Source organism: Bacillus rossius, chromosome 2 (assembly GCF_032445375.1).
Source record: "Bacillus rossius redtenbacheri isolate Brsri chromosome 2, Brsri_v3, whole genome shotgun sequence".
Classification (NCBI taxonomy): Eukaryota; Metazoa; Arthropoda; class Insecta; order Phasmatodea; family Bacillidae; genus Bacillus; species Bacillus rossius.
The window spans coordinates 131,592,579-131,607,845 of record NC_086331.1 but is presented as its reverse complement, the minus strand read 5'-3'; the positions used below and the strand labels follow the sequence as shown (position 1 = coordinate 131,607,845).

Below are 15,267 nucleotides of genomic sequence, written 5' to 3'. Positions count from 1 at the left end.
GGCCGCCATCTTTAACTTTTTTATTCATTATCCGATTTTAACGAAATTTTTTTTTAAAATTATAAAAAAATTTAAATAATAAAATTTTAATAAAATTTTTTTAAAAATCATACATTAACGACACGGAGTTTGGAGTCCTCGGTTCGAACCCGGTGAGGGCAAAGAAAAATTAAAAATGGCGACCGATCCTTCCCCTACGGTGGACGCAGGCATACTGACTCCCTCCACTTTTTTTTTCAAAGCATAAATATATCGTCAGGTAGTATGACGTCATGTCCGCCATCTTGTCCTCGTCTGCTGGAAGCCATCATCAGTGTATCGTCGGCGAGAGTGCGCTGACGCCATGTTAGTTTAATTCTTATCCGCTAGAGTGCAGTAATCATTTATTATTGCTGTGACACCCGACATCTTGTCATTTGGCTGCCATCTTGAAAATCCATAATTATTTAGCTAGAAATTCGGGAAAAATTCCAAAATGCATTAAATAAATTTGTAATCTATATACTGATCGATTAGGTCGACTAAGGTCCTTGGTACGATCTAGGACGATGCAAAAAAATTAAATATAACATCAATTTAACATAATAGTAACAGGTTCGAGGAATTAAACACCACAAGTTCTTTTACAAACATAATATTTATTACATAATGTCTATTCTACTACAGGATCATTTGCGAAAGCCAGCAATCTTATAATCATTTAGTTCCGCAGCGGTGTGAAATGACTAATTCTTAGCTCCAATCGGTTTATACTAGACAGAGTCCAGCCAGAACCTTTACAGACATAGTCCACCTCTTCTTGACAGAGTTTCTGGATACCGTTTTTAACAGTTTGCTTCACATCGTTAGAACTGTAAATTACTGCAGCCGATGTCTTGAATGCACACTTCTTCACTTTGTCATCGAACGGATATGGCTTTCCATATATACAGTCCAACCACAAGTTATATTTCAAAGGTCCGTTTGTTGCTACATCATCAGTAAGCTGATTGATTATCTTCTGTCTGATATCGTCAAGAAAATTACAAATGTCTTTCGACTCACCTAACGTATTTAAATAATAGTAGTCCTTCAATGTTCCACGAAATGCAGACTGCGCCAAGTAGAAACCATTATCGTTCACTTGTAATGCGCCGAACACAGTCTTAGGTTTATTTTCCTGTTCAGACGTCATACCAATCGGTTGCTGCACATCGGTTTTCTTGCTTGTACGCTCACGAGCCTTCAACCTAAACCGAGGAGTCGAAATTTCTGCAGGTAGTTCAGCAGTAGGCACACGGACTTCACCTTTACAGTTTTTCGCATGTCGACGCAAATTATCAATTCTAGTAAACCATTCATGACACTCATCACATCGAAACTTCATGCGAGATGGATTCTTCGTGCATTTGCTCCGCTCATGTCTTCGTGCATCATGGGAAAATGCGAACGACGTATCACAGTAGCTGCAAGGATACCGTGGTGATGAAGACGATCCTTTCAGACCCGATCCAGATACAGACGTTGCAACAGTAGTACCATTTCCAGGCATCCTCTTATGCACATCGATGCATCGTTGTTGCGACGAAACCTTTACTTTCTGCCGCACAGCAGGACCTTTGCATGCCTTCATGTGCGTTTTCATATTATCTTTTCTGGCAAACTGCTTATGACATTTCTCACAAACAAACATTTTACGATATAGGTTCTTGGCACATTCGCTCCTCTCGTGTCGTCGAGCATTGCTGCTGTTTGAGAAAATCTTGTCACAGTAACAACACCGATGTTCGTTAGTTGTTGTCGATTCGGCATCCATTGAAGCCTCCATCGAGGGCGAAACGAAGTTCGTCGAGTTTTCCTGCACAGCCAGCACTACCGGCATTAAAGTCTCTTCTGCTGGTGGTATCGCGTCTGATGAAGTCTCCTCCAGTGTTGTCGCCGTGGTTGTCAACGGAATCTGCTCCTTCTCCGTCGTAGATGTCGTCAAGGTTCCCGTAGTCGACGGTACAACCTCCATCGAGTTCGACGTTAAAGACGGTAAAGACGCCATCGAGGTCTCAAGAACAGATAATTGACACGACTTATGCACCAGAAGAAACAAACTAGACGATCCTTACACCGCCGACGTCAGTAACAAACTGAGCGATCTACTGTCTAGGACTCGCTTATATACATGCACCGTATGGAATAATACGCTAGTCAAATCAAGAACCATGTACAATAATACTAGAGTCAAATCTACAAAATTAAAAAAGAGGATCATTTGATCGAAAAAAAATTCGATCTCTCCAATATACGCCAGGCTCCAAGAGCTACAATTCACGTCATCAGATCCATCTATATTTTGCTCCTATGCTTCAATTGACCATTAGCTGCAAGTTCTCCAACAGCTCCATCAGCTCCAACACGTAATGTACGTAATGTACGCGCAATACATGCAATTTACGTACAATAAATGTAATGATTACACAGTACACACAGGAAACGGAACGTACACACAGTACACACAGGAAACGGAAACGTACACACAGTACACACACAGGAAACTGAACGTACACACAGTACACACAGGAAACAGAACGTACACACAGTACACACAGGAAACGGAATGTACACACAGTACACACAGGAAACGGAACGTACACGCAATTTACGCAAAGTACACGCAATGTACGCAATGTACGCAATGTACACAATATATATGCAATGTACACACAATGACTACGCTTCGTTCGCGCAGGACAAGCATTTAATGAAAACGAAGCACGTTTGGACGGAAATTCTATAAAACGAAAGCTCATTTAACGAAAAGGAGGCACATTCTCTTGTTCATTCAACTTGGTAGGATACGATCGTCAATGATAAGTTAGGATATAATCTCTCCAACAGTCTATGAATCCAACAGTTTATATTTCCATTAGCCATCGACTCCAACAGTCATTGACTCCAACAGTCATTGGCTCCAACAGTCATTGCCTCCAACAGTCATTGGCTCCAACGGCCTTTTGGTTCATCAGCTCCAATGATATTTGGTTAGAATGCTACGACTCTAAGAGACTATGAGACTACAATTCTACGAGTGTACAAGACTCCTCCAACTACCTTCAAGTGTACAAAGCTCCAACTACTTCAGCAGCATTATGTTATAAGATTACATGACTGCTTGTTTACATAGCTACAAGTCAACGAGGTTACTTGGCTACGTAGCTACAAGTATACGAGGCTCCAAGCCATCATGACTACGCGACTACGAGCCATGAGGTAACGAGACTACGTGACTACGGGTATTCAAGCTTACGAGACTGCGAGGCTACAGAGATACGAAGCTTCTAGAACATACGTTTACGAGACTGCGAGAATACAGGACTACAAGTGTACACGAGTACTTGACTACTTCTTAGCTTCATCAGCTCCAAATGGCTCCAACAGGTCCAACAGCCTCCAAATGGCTCCAACAGCCTCCAAATGCTTAACACAGCTCCAAATGGCTCCAAATGCTCCAAACGACCTCCAAATGCTTGACAGCTCCAAATGTCTCCAAATGCTTAACACAGCTCCAAATGGCTCCAAATGCTCCAAACGGCCTCCAAATGGCTCCAACAGCTCCAACAGCCTCCAAATGCTTAACACAGCTCCAAATGGCTCCAAATGCTCCAAACGGCCTCCAAATGCTTGACAACTCCAAAAGGCTCCAAATGCTTCAAAAGGCTCCAATTATCGCATCTGTCTTCGTCGGCATTTTCTCTTTTGCTCACACTGCTCCAACAGCATTATGTTATATGATTCCATGGATACTTTGTTACGTAGCTACAGGTCTACGAGGTTCCAATGCATCATGTTTACGAAGCTTCCAGAACACAGGGTTACGAGACTGCGAGGCTACAGGACTACGAAGCTTCCAGGACACGAGGCTACATGGCTACGAGACTACATGACTCTAACTGATTACAATAGCACCACTCAGTGGTGAGAGTTAGGTTATCTAATGCAAAGCAAATTGATGCAAGTAGTTCTGGCTGTCATCAACAGATGTAGCCACGTGTTGCTTGCAGGTGAATATTAATTAGTTATTTTATGTGGGATGCGGGATGCTCACTAACGATCGCAAAAGAAGGAAGGCTTCGCTAGACACCAAGGAGAAGGAAGTTCGTCCATCCTGTTAGTGCTTCTTAGATTTCTCAGAGATTATTTGACTGAATAATGATATATTTTTTTTAAATTTCCACCTGATAAAAATTTACAAGTGCTGATTTATTGGCAGAATTTCAATAATTAAATGCAACCTTGAATAAAAAATAACATGACTCATTAAGTAAAAAATTCTTCATGCAGAGATCAATTCCTCATCAGTAACCAGAAGCACTCGGAGAAAACCATCAGATGTCTAGTCAGGAATAATCAGGAGGACACGGAGAAAACCATCATAAAATTAGCAAGAATAATCAGCAGCACACGGAGAAAACCAACAAAATATTGACAAGAATAATCAGGAGCACACGGAGAAAACCACCAAAATATTGACAAGAATAATCAGGAGCACACGGAGAAAACCACCAAAATATTGACAAGAATAATCAGGAGCACACGGAGAAAACCACCAAAATATTGACAAGAATAATCAGGAGCACACGGAGAAAACCGCCGCAAGTTTTCTTTGATATCATAAAATTTCAGGAAAAAATAGTAATAAAAAATTAAAAAAAATAAAATAAAAAAAATACATAAAATTCTGGCTTGTACTAGAACTCTATCTTTGTTCAACAATGAGAAGTTCACAAGCTAGCAGAATCTGTTTATGTATTTTTTTTATTTTATTTTTTTTTAATTTTTTATTACTATTTTTTCCTGAAATTTTATGATATCAAAGAAAACTTGCGGCGGTTTTCTCCGTGTGCTCCTGATTATTCTTGTCAATATTTTGGTGGTTTTCTCCGTGTGCTCCTGATTATTCTTGTCAATATTTTGGTGGTTTTCTCCGTGTGCTCCTGATTATTCTTGTCAATATTTTGTTGGTTTTCTCCGTGTGCTGCTGATTATTCTTGCTAATTTTATGATGGTTTTCTCCGTGTCCTCCTGATTATTCCTGACTAGACATCTGATGGTTTTATCCGAGTGCTTCTGGTTACTGATGAGGAATTGATCTCTGCATGAAGAATTTTTTACTTAATGAGTCATGTCATTTTTTATTCAAGGTTGCATTTAATTATTGAAATTCTGCCAATAAATCAGCACTTGTAAATTTTTATCAGGTGGAAATTTAAAAAAAAAAATATCATTATTCAGTCAAATAATCTCTGAGAAATCTAAGAAGCACTAACAGGATGGACGAACTTCCTTCTCCTTGGTGTCTAGCGAAGCCTTCCTTCTTTTGCGATCGTTAGTGAGCATCCCGCATCCCACATAAAATAACTAATTAATATTCACCTGCAAGCAACACGTGGCTACATCTGTTGATGACAGCCAGAACTACTTGCATCAATTTGCTTTGCATTAGATAACCTAACTCTCACCACTGAGTGGTGCTATTGTAATCAGTTAGAGTCATGTAGTCTCGTAGCCATGTAGCCTCGTGTCCTGGAAGCTTCGTAGTCCTGTAGCCTCGCAGTCTCGTAACCCTGTGTTCTGGAAGCTTCGTGAACATGATGCATTGGAACCTCGTAGACCTGTAGCTACGTAACAAAGTATCCATGGAATCATATAACATAATGCTGTTGGAGCAGTGTGAGCAAAAGAGAAAATGCCGACGAAGACAGATGCGATAATTGGAGCCTTTTGAAGCATTTGGAGCCTTTTGGAGCTGTCAAGCATTTGGAGGCCGTTTGGAGCATTTGGAGCCATTTGGAGCTGTGTTAAGCATTTGGAGGCTGTTGGAGCTGTTGGAGCCATTTGGAGGCCGTTTGGAGCATTTGGAGCCATTTGGAGCTGTGTTAAGCATTTGGAGACATTTGGAGCTGTCAAGCATTTGGAGGTCGTTTGGAGCATTTGGAGCCATTTGGAGCTGTGTTAAGCATTTGGAGGCTGTTGGAGCTGTTGGAGCCATTTGGAGGCTGTTGGACCTGTTGGAGCCATTTGGAGCTGATGAAGCTAAGAAGTAGTCAAGTACTCGTGTACACTTGTAGTCCTGTATTCTCGCAGTCTCGTAAACGTATGTTCTAGAAGCTTCGTATCTCTGTAGCCTCGCAGTCTCGTAAGCTTGAATACCCGTAGTCACGTAGTCTCGTTACCTCATGGCTCGTAGTCGCGTAGTCATGATGGCTTGGAGCCTCGTATACTTGTAGCTACGTAGCCAAGTAACCTCGTTGACTTGTAGCTATGTAAACAAGCAGTCATGTAATCTTATAACATAATGCTGCTGAAGTAGTTGGAGCTTTGTACACTTGAAGGTAGTTGGAGGAGTCTTGTACACTCGTAGAATTGTAGTCTCATAGTCTCTTAGAGTCGTAGCATTCTAACCAAATATCATTGGAGCTGATGAACCAAAAGGCCGTTGGAGCCAATGACTGTTGGAGGCAATGACTGTTGGAGCCAATGACTGTTGGAGTCAATGACTGTTGGAGTCGATGGCTAATGGAAATATAAACTGTTGGATTCATAGACTGTTGGAGAGATTATATCCTAACTTATCATTGACGATCGTATCCTACCAAGTTGAATGAACGAGAGAATGTGCCTCCTTTTCGTTAAATGAGCTTTCGTTTTATAGAATTTCCGTCCAAACGTGCTTCGTTTTCATTAAATGCTTGTCCTGCGCGAACGAAGCGTAGTCATTGTGTGTACATTGCATATATATTGTGTACATTGCGTACATTGCGTACATTGCGTGTACTTTGCGTAAATTGCGTGTACGTTCCGTTTCCTGTGTGTACTGTGTGTACATTCCGTTTCCTGTGTGTACTGTGTGTACGTTCTGTTTCCTGTGTGTACTGTGTGTACGTTCAGTTTCCTGTGTGTGTACTGTGTGTACGTTTCCGTTTCCTGTGTGTACTGTGTGTACGTTCCGTTTCCTGTTTGTACTGTGTAATCATTACATTTATTGTACGTAAATTGCATGTATTGCGCGTACATTACGTACATTACGTGTTGGAGCTGATGGAGCTGTTGGAGAACTTGCAGCTAATGGTCAATTGAAGCATAGGAGCAAAATGTAGATGGATCTGATGACGTGAATTGTAGCTCTTGGAGCCTGGCGTATATTGGAGAGATCGAATTTTTTTTCGATCAAATGATCCTCTTTTTTAATTTTGTAGATTTGACTTTAGTATTATTGTACATGGTTCTTGATTTGACTAGCGTATTATTCCATACGGTGCATGTATATAAGCGAGTCCTAGACAGTAGATCGCTCAGTTTGTTACTGACGTCGGCGGTGTAAGGATCGTCTAGTTTGTTTCTTCTGGTGCATAAGTCGTGTCAATTATCTGTTCTTGAGACCTCGATGGCGTCTTTACCGTCTTTAACGTCGAACTCGATGGAGGTTGTACCGTCGACTACGGGAACCTTGACGACATCTACGACGGAGAAGGAGCAGATTCCGTTGACAACCACGGCGACAACACTGGAGGAGACTTCATCAGACGCGATACCACCAGCAGAAGAGACTTTAATGCCGGTAGTGCTGGCTGTGCAGGAAAACTCGACGAACTTCGTTTCGCCCTCGATGGAGGCTTCAATGGATGCCGAATCGACAACAACTAACGAACATCGGTGTTGTTACTGTGACAAGATTTTCTCAAACAGCAGCAATGCTCGACGACACGAGAGGAGCGAATGTGCCAAGAACCTATATCGTAAAATGTTTGTTTGTGAGAAATGTCATAAGCAGTTTGCCAGAAAAGATAATATGAAAACGCACATGAAGGCATGCAAAGGTCCTGCTGTGCGGCAGAAAGTAAAGGTTTCGTCGCAACAACGATGCATCGATGTGCATAAGAGGATGCCTGGAAATGGTACTACTGTTGCAACGTCTGTATCTGGATCGGGTCTGAAAGGATCGTCTTCATCACCACGGTATCCTTGCAGCTACTGTGATACGTCGTTCGCATTTTCCCATGATGCACGAAGACATGAGCGGAGCAAATGCACGAAGAATCCATCTCGCATGAAGTTTCGATGTGATGAGTGTCATGAATGGTTTACTAGAATTGATAATTTGCGTCGACATGCGAAAAACTGTAAAGGTGAAGTCCGTGTGCCTACTGCTGAACTACCTGCAGAAATTTCGACTCCTCGGTTTAGGTTGAAGGCTCGTGAGCGTACAAGCAAGAAAACCGATGTGCAGCAACCGATTGGTATGACGTCTGAACAGGAAAATAAACCTAAGACTGTGTTCGGCGCATTACAAGTGAACGATAATGGTTTCTACTTGGCGCAGTCTGCATTTCGTGGAACATTGAAGGACTACTATTATTTAAATACGTTAGGTGAGTCGAAAGACATTTGTAATTTTCTTGACGATATCAGACAGAAGATAATCAATCAGCTTACTGATGATGTAGCAACAAACGGACCTTTGAAATATAACTTGTGGTTGGACTGTATATATGGAAAGCCATATCCGTTCGATGACAAAGTGAAGAAGTGTGCATTCAAGACATCGGCTGCAGTAATTTACAGTTCTAACGATGTGAAGCAAACTGTTAAAAACGGTATCCAGAAACTCTGTCAAGAAGAGGTGGACTATGTCTGTAAAGGTTCTGGCTGGACTCTGTCTAGTATAAACCGATTGGAGCTAAGAATTAGTCATTTCACACCGCTGCGGAACTAAATGATTATAAGATTGCTGGCTTTCGCAAATGATCCTGTAGTAGAATAGACATTATGTAATAAATATTATGTTTGTAAAAGAACTTGTGGTGTTTAATTCCTCGAACCTGTTACTATTATGTTAAATTGATGTTATATTTAATTTTTTTGCATCGTCCTAGATCGTACCAAGGACCTTAGTCGACCTAATCGATCAGTATATAGATTACAAATTTATTTAATGCATTTTGGAATTTTTCCCGAATTTCTAGCTAAATAATTATGGATTTTCAAGATGGCAGCCAAATGACAAGATGTCGGGTGTCACAGCAATAATAAATGATTACTGCACTCTAGCGGATAAGAATTAAACTAACATGGCGTCAGCGCACTCTCGCCGACGATACACTGATGATGGCTTCCAGCAGACGAGGACAAGATGGCGGACATGACGTCATACTACCTGACGATATATTTATGCTTTGAAAAAAAAAGTGGAGGGAGTCAGTATGCCTGCGTCCACCGTAGGGGAAGGATCGGTCGCCATTTTTAATTTTTCTTTGCCCTCACCGGGTTCGAACCGAGGACTCCAAACTCCGTGTCGTTAATGTATGATTTTTAAAAAAAATTTATTAAAATTTTATTATTTAAATTTTTTTATAATTTTAAAAAAAATTTTCGTTAAAATCGGATAATGAATAAAAAAGTTAAAGATGGCGGCCGTAACGGAAATTGCAACGGTGACGTCATAATTCAAAATGGCGGATAACACAATGCCGGAATGTTCGAGAAAACGAAATCATGTCATCCAAGATGGTGGATCCAAGATGGCCGTCGGGGTCAAGGTCAAAGGTCAAGGTCACATCCTGATAGAGGCTTAACTGAGGCTTGAGTTAAGGATGCTTAAGCCTCTATCAGGACATTTCTAGCCGTTGGGATTTTTGAGGAATAAAACGGGAAATTTTCCCTCGAAATGGGAATTTTTCCCTCGAAAACGGGAAATTTTTTCTTAAAACGGGAATTTTTGAGTCATTTTGAGTCATTTTTGAGGAATTTTGAGGAATTTTTGCCGCCGTGACGTCACAAATCCAAGATGGCGGACACCGGCACCGGCACCACGCGCCAGCGCCAGATCTAGTTCCGGCTATTATATACTACTTAAGCGGATGCATGCTCATTACATACTTCAATGAGATCGACACACAATGTGGACAAATTTTTAATCTTACGACATTATCCAATGGTATCAAATAAGGTGTGCCAATAATGGATTTTTTTAAATTTTCAAAAATGTTGAAGATTTTCTTTAAATGTTTTATAATCTGGATTATATTGTATTATGTTGTATTAGTCAAACTGATGTAATTTACTAACAAAAAGCCTTATACAAAGACCGTGTTCACTGTGCGATTATTTAAGTAACACCTGTATCTTCGCACATACAAGCCCGCATACATACCTGCGCTGAGATTCGTTTAACAATGTAAAAATTCACAAAGAGCAGCATAAATGGCAACTAACTAAGAAAAACGAATTCTAGAGCACAAAATACATTATTAAGACAAAATTTGACACCATATTCCCAGAACGGTGCAAATTATTTTTACTCATGCCAAATATAACAACATAACTCGAAGCTGCTTACAAGCAAACTGTACCCTATTCCCGTATCTTAACTGCTACAAAAGTAGCATTGGGCTATATATATATATATATATATATATATATATATACATACACACACACACACACACACTTTGCAATCTCTGTGCTTCCTTGTCATTCCGAAGTCTTGTTGGTTTAGAATAGCTGCGTTTTCTGCGCGTACTCAGGCCTCAGTTCTGGGCAGGGCCGGTGCAAGGTAAATTGGTGCCCTAGGCGAAAAACCTTAATGCCCCCCCCCCCCCCCCCCCCGGCCAGACACCCCAAAAAAAATTTTCCTTGCCTCAAAATACATCACGTAAGCCTAAGATTTTGTCAACAATCAAATGTAAGCAGGCTTGTGTTTTTTTGTTACTTTTTTACCTATTACAAATCATAAAAAGGTCGCCGTGGACTTTAAATAATTACTTATATCAATATAAACATTCCAAACTGTTACAAAAATCAATTTTCATTTAGTTTCAATAATCGTTAAACATATTATATCAGCTGTTATGTGTCGTGCTGCGCCGCCCCCAGCTACTTGGCGCCCTAGGCGGTTGCCTAGTTCGCCTATATGGACGCGCCGGCCCTGGTTCTGGATATAAATCTTCTGGCAGAGTTGGTGTGGCCTCTTCATCGGTCCTAGCTCCTAGCTGATTGTTGATTACTAATTAGGGAACGTGGTATAGTACGGCGAATCGCACCGTAATAATTTGTTTCTGTGTTCTTCTTCTGCATACTCACTTACTCCTATCTTGATGTTTTCGATTTTTTTTTTCTACTTACAGTACACCTTCCTATTTTGAAAATTTTTGAATCAAACAAGAAATGTTAATATGGTAGAAATAATTTATTTTGGATGCGCGTACTTCAACACTATCCAATTACTTCTAAAGCATACCCTAAAATATCAACTTTAATGCACATTCTGTATTACACTAAAGTGCAAAGTTTTTTAATTTTTAATGAATATCCCCTCGTGCGTAAATAAATTTACGGCAGTTGCCAACACCTTAAATGTTGTAGGCTATAGCCTATGAGTTTCAGACAAAGATTATGCACATTGCTGATTAACCAATTGTCAGCTACCAACAACCAAAATGATATTTAATTAGACACGTGTTTATGATTTAAATCTTTGATATGCCACATTGAATTATTTTGATTCCACATTATTAATTTATATAAATATTCAATGCTCGCGTGAAACCACCCACCAACACATGGTTGTTACATTATTAGACACAGTTTAAAAACACGTTTTGAATGGGTAAAAAATTATTTTTTTTTACATTACAGTTTAAGCCCAGGGTGGGCCATATTAGGGTTTGTATCCACCCAGAGCTCGGCATGTAACGTTCCAAATGATGTGAAACAATACTGACTGTCACGGTAAACTATGCTGCTAAACTACTACCTAGATAACGCTTCGTTGTGGAGCATGGACCACAAAGTTGGATGGCTCACCTCAAACATGCTAGAAAAGTGTGAAACTAGAAATAACCGTAGCGTATGGACAATAACAGAAAATTCACGATAGTTACGTTATAAGTAACTTTGGTGAACATTAAACAGGCCAGTGGGTTTCTAAAAACTTCAAAACTGAAGCGCGGCTCGTCAGTTGTTGCTAAGTCATGAGAGATGTTTTAGGCGAGTGTAACACTTGAATGGGAAAAAAAAGGTGAGTACTGTACTTTTCAAGTAACCTATAAAGTGTTTGTTTTCTGGGGACAGCGAGCTGAGGAAAAGACGATTAGTTGGTGTTGGCCCGACGTGTCTTGAGAACATGAGAGCAAGGCCCTCGAGAGAAACGAAGGGCCCGAGGGAAAATAATTTTGTCCGCCCTCCCCCTTAACGCTATTACTTTATTCCCTTCCCCCTAAACGATATTATTTTGTCCCTCCTTCCCCTTAAAGCAATTATGTGTCCCCTTCCCTCTTAACGCTGTTATTTCGTCCCGCCTTCCCCTCAACACTATGGCTGGAGATGATAGCGGGTGATAGGATCAGAAGGCGGTATCGACGGAGGAAACGGGGGTGTTCCGAGTAAAAACCTACTGACGCACAGTGATAAAAATATATTCCGGGCTCGACCCCGCCAAGAAATGAAGTTAGGTCGCTTCGGCGGGAGGCCAGTGATCTGCGAAGGGAAGCCTTCTTTTCACAGACGAGAGAACCAAACGCCCGATCGTGCATCTTCGGTTTTTTTTTGGTTCATTGTAAATAAATATGGCGGTGTTGATAAAAGGAAAGAACATAAACAAGGCAACGGTATTTATTTGTACGCCGCCATACTTTTCGTTTGCCGTGTATCCGTGAATGTTTATTTTGGACAACTCATGATAACTAATGATCAATTAGGTTAGGTTAGCTACATTATAAATACTTTAAAACATTGTTCGACGGTTGATTTGGTTAGGATAGCTACATTAAAGATACTGTGAAATCATGTAAACGGTTTCCTAGCGCTGGATAACTATATATTAAAAAGTTATTTGCTAAGCAACCATAAAATTATTTTACAGTATTTTTAATGTAGCTATACTTACCTAATATAACCAACCATCCACAATGTTTTAAAGTATTTATAATGTAGCTAACCTATCCTAATCGACAGCAAAATTTAATGCCACACCGGTTTATACAATGAGATAGAACGGCGTATGACGTATGAGTAAGCTACATCCCAAATAAATACACCTGTTGTGGTACGGAAAAAAAAGCGAGTATGAACTTCGGGGAACTTCGGGTGTGGCTCTCTCGTCTGTGAAATGAAGGCTTCATATCTGCGAACTCAGACCTAACTAAAAACTAAGTGTGTTGGGAAGGGTTCCGGGTTAGGGAAGGAGACTAAGTGCGTCTTAGGCCGAAGCCCATACGCTCTAAAGATGCAGAGGTTTAAACCATGCAGGAGGGGTAGCATGCATCATGTGCTAGGAGGGGAATTGGCCAGCCACGGCAGCGATTGGCGCCATGACTAACGGTTGATGACAATTCCGATTTAGTTCTTTATATGTATCATTGTCCTTCTAGTATAGGTACGTAATATAAGTGATTCTGGTTTTGGTATTATTCTGTTAGTGGAAGAGGATGTTATGTGTTAGTGTTGGCAGCATTTGTTTTTTTTTTTTTTTTGGGACATCCGTTGTTGTGGAGGCTGCTGACACACTTCATATATAATAATATGTAGACTGTGAAGTCAATCCAATAAAACCATATATATAGTAACAGAAGTGAACACGTATCACTGACTATACTAGACTATAAACTAGATAAGTTGGGCCCAGGTAAAACCTGCATGGACACAGGGCTCTGACATGCGGGACGCAAACAACACCGAGCAGGGTGCATGAGGACGGATCTGGCAGAAGAGTTGGCCAGAGATGCACTCACGTGTCGGCGTCGATGGCCTGTATGGGGTTGTCGCTGAGCGAGAGGTGCTCGAGCCGGTGGCTGTTGGCGAGACCTTGTGGCACTCGGGTCAGCTGGTTGCCCTCCAGGCTGAGCCTGGCCAGCAGCCTCGTGCTGTGCAGCAGGGTGTCGGGGAACGTCCTCATGTCGTTGTAGGACAGGTCCAGCACCTGGGGACCACCAGCACCTCGAGCACCCACCAGCCGCACCACAACGCCGAAAACCATAACGCCGAATGCCAAATTGACCACAACACCGACAGCTAGAAAACTGTTGTGTACCACAACGCCGAATTACCACAACGCCGAAATACACTAACGCCGTAAAATTTCATTGCAGGACTGCCACAAAGGTTAGGTTAGGTTGGACCAGGTTAGGTTAAACTAGGTTAGGTTAGGTTAGGTTAGGTTAGGTTAGGTTAGGTTTGATTGTGGTATTTCGGCGTTAAGGTACATTTAAGAAACACACACAAATTCATTCAGTTGTTATTTCGGCGTTGTGGTACACAGCAGTTTTCTAGCTGTCGGCGTTGTGGTCAATTTGGCATTTCGAGCGTTGTGGTAACGACCCGCTCCCGGACAACTCACCTTCAAGTTGGGCAGCGAGGACAGCGCCATCACCGTCACGTGGTCCAGCACGTAGAACTCGTTCTTCTCCAGCAGGAGCACTTCCAGCTCCGGCAGGTGGACGAACAAGTCCGAGTGCAGCATGTGGAGCGCATTGTTCCCCAGCTTGAGCACTCGCATGGCTTGCAGCGGCTGGTACTCGGATGGAGCGTATGTGCCCTGCAACAACATCCACATGAAACATAAGACGAGTGTAGCAAAGCAGTCAAGCTGAGTAAATTGATACTTAACATCTACAAAAATTAACTTTATAAATTTTTATCGACCTTTAAACATTTTCTTGTTGGTTACCGTTTGAACAATAAACCTCATTTAATAACACATCCGATAAGGTAAAGCAAAGGGGTTCGGCAATGCACAAAGGATATGCAAATACGGAAATCTATCAATTCAATCATTATATAATATGAGTAAATTATTTAATGATTTTTGTTAATTTTTACAAATGTTTAGTTTAATAATTACAGATTTTTAATATGATGGTCAAGATAGCCGATAATATGGCAGATGCCACCAAAATAAATACTACCGCAACCTAGCAGGTGAAAGTTAAACCAATATGTCAGCAGCGCACTCTGACGAAGGATGTGTGTACAATGTGACACTAGCGCTCCTAGTAGCAAGTACTGTTAACAAAGATGGCGGTAGTGCCCTCTAACAGACGATGTGTGCAATTTCGCTCCTAGTAGCAAGTAGTAAAAATGAAGATAGTGGCCATTCCCTTCCGTAGGTGATGCTATTAATCCTTCAAACTAAAAAATATATATTACAAGTCCGAATATGTGTGTTAATTTTTTATAAACCTTAATTAATTCTCTGTCTCGTTGGCCAAGTGGTCAAAGACATATTTTTTTCCAACCCAGAGG

General features: G+C 41.1%; 1 protein-coding gene across 1 annotated transcript in view; it reads right to left on the bottom strand.

Moving 5' to 3' along the window:
* Window positions 1-15,267, bottom strand: part of LOC134528998 (uncharacterized) — a 47,957-nt gene that overhangs the window by 13,164 nt on the left and 19,526 nt on the right. Inside the window, exons 9-10 of the mRNA XM_063362666.1 lie at window positions 14,363-14,560; window positions 13,758-13,945 (exon numbers count right to left, since the gene is read on the bottom strand). Of these exons, the coding sequence (XP_063218736.1) occupies window positions 13,758-13,945; window positions 14,363-14,560 (386 nt within the window). The remainder of the gene's footprint in view (window positions 1-13,757; window positions 13,946-14,362; window positions 14,561-15,267) is intronic.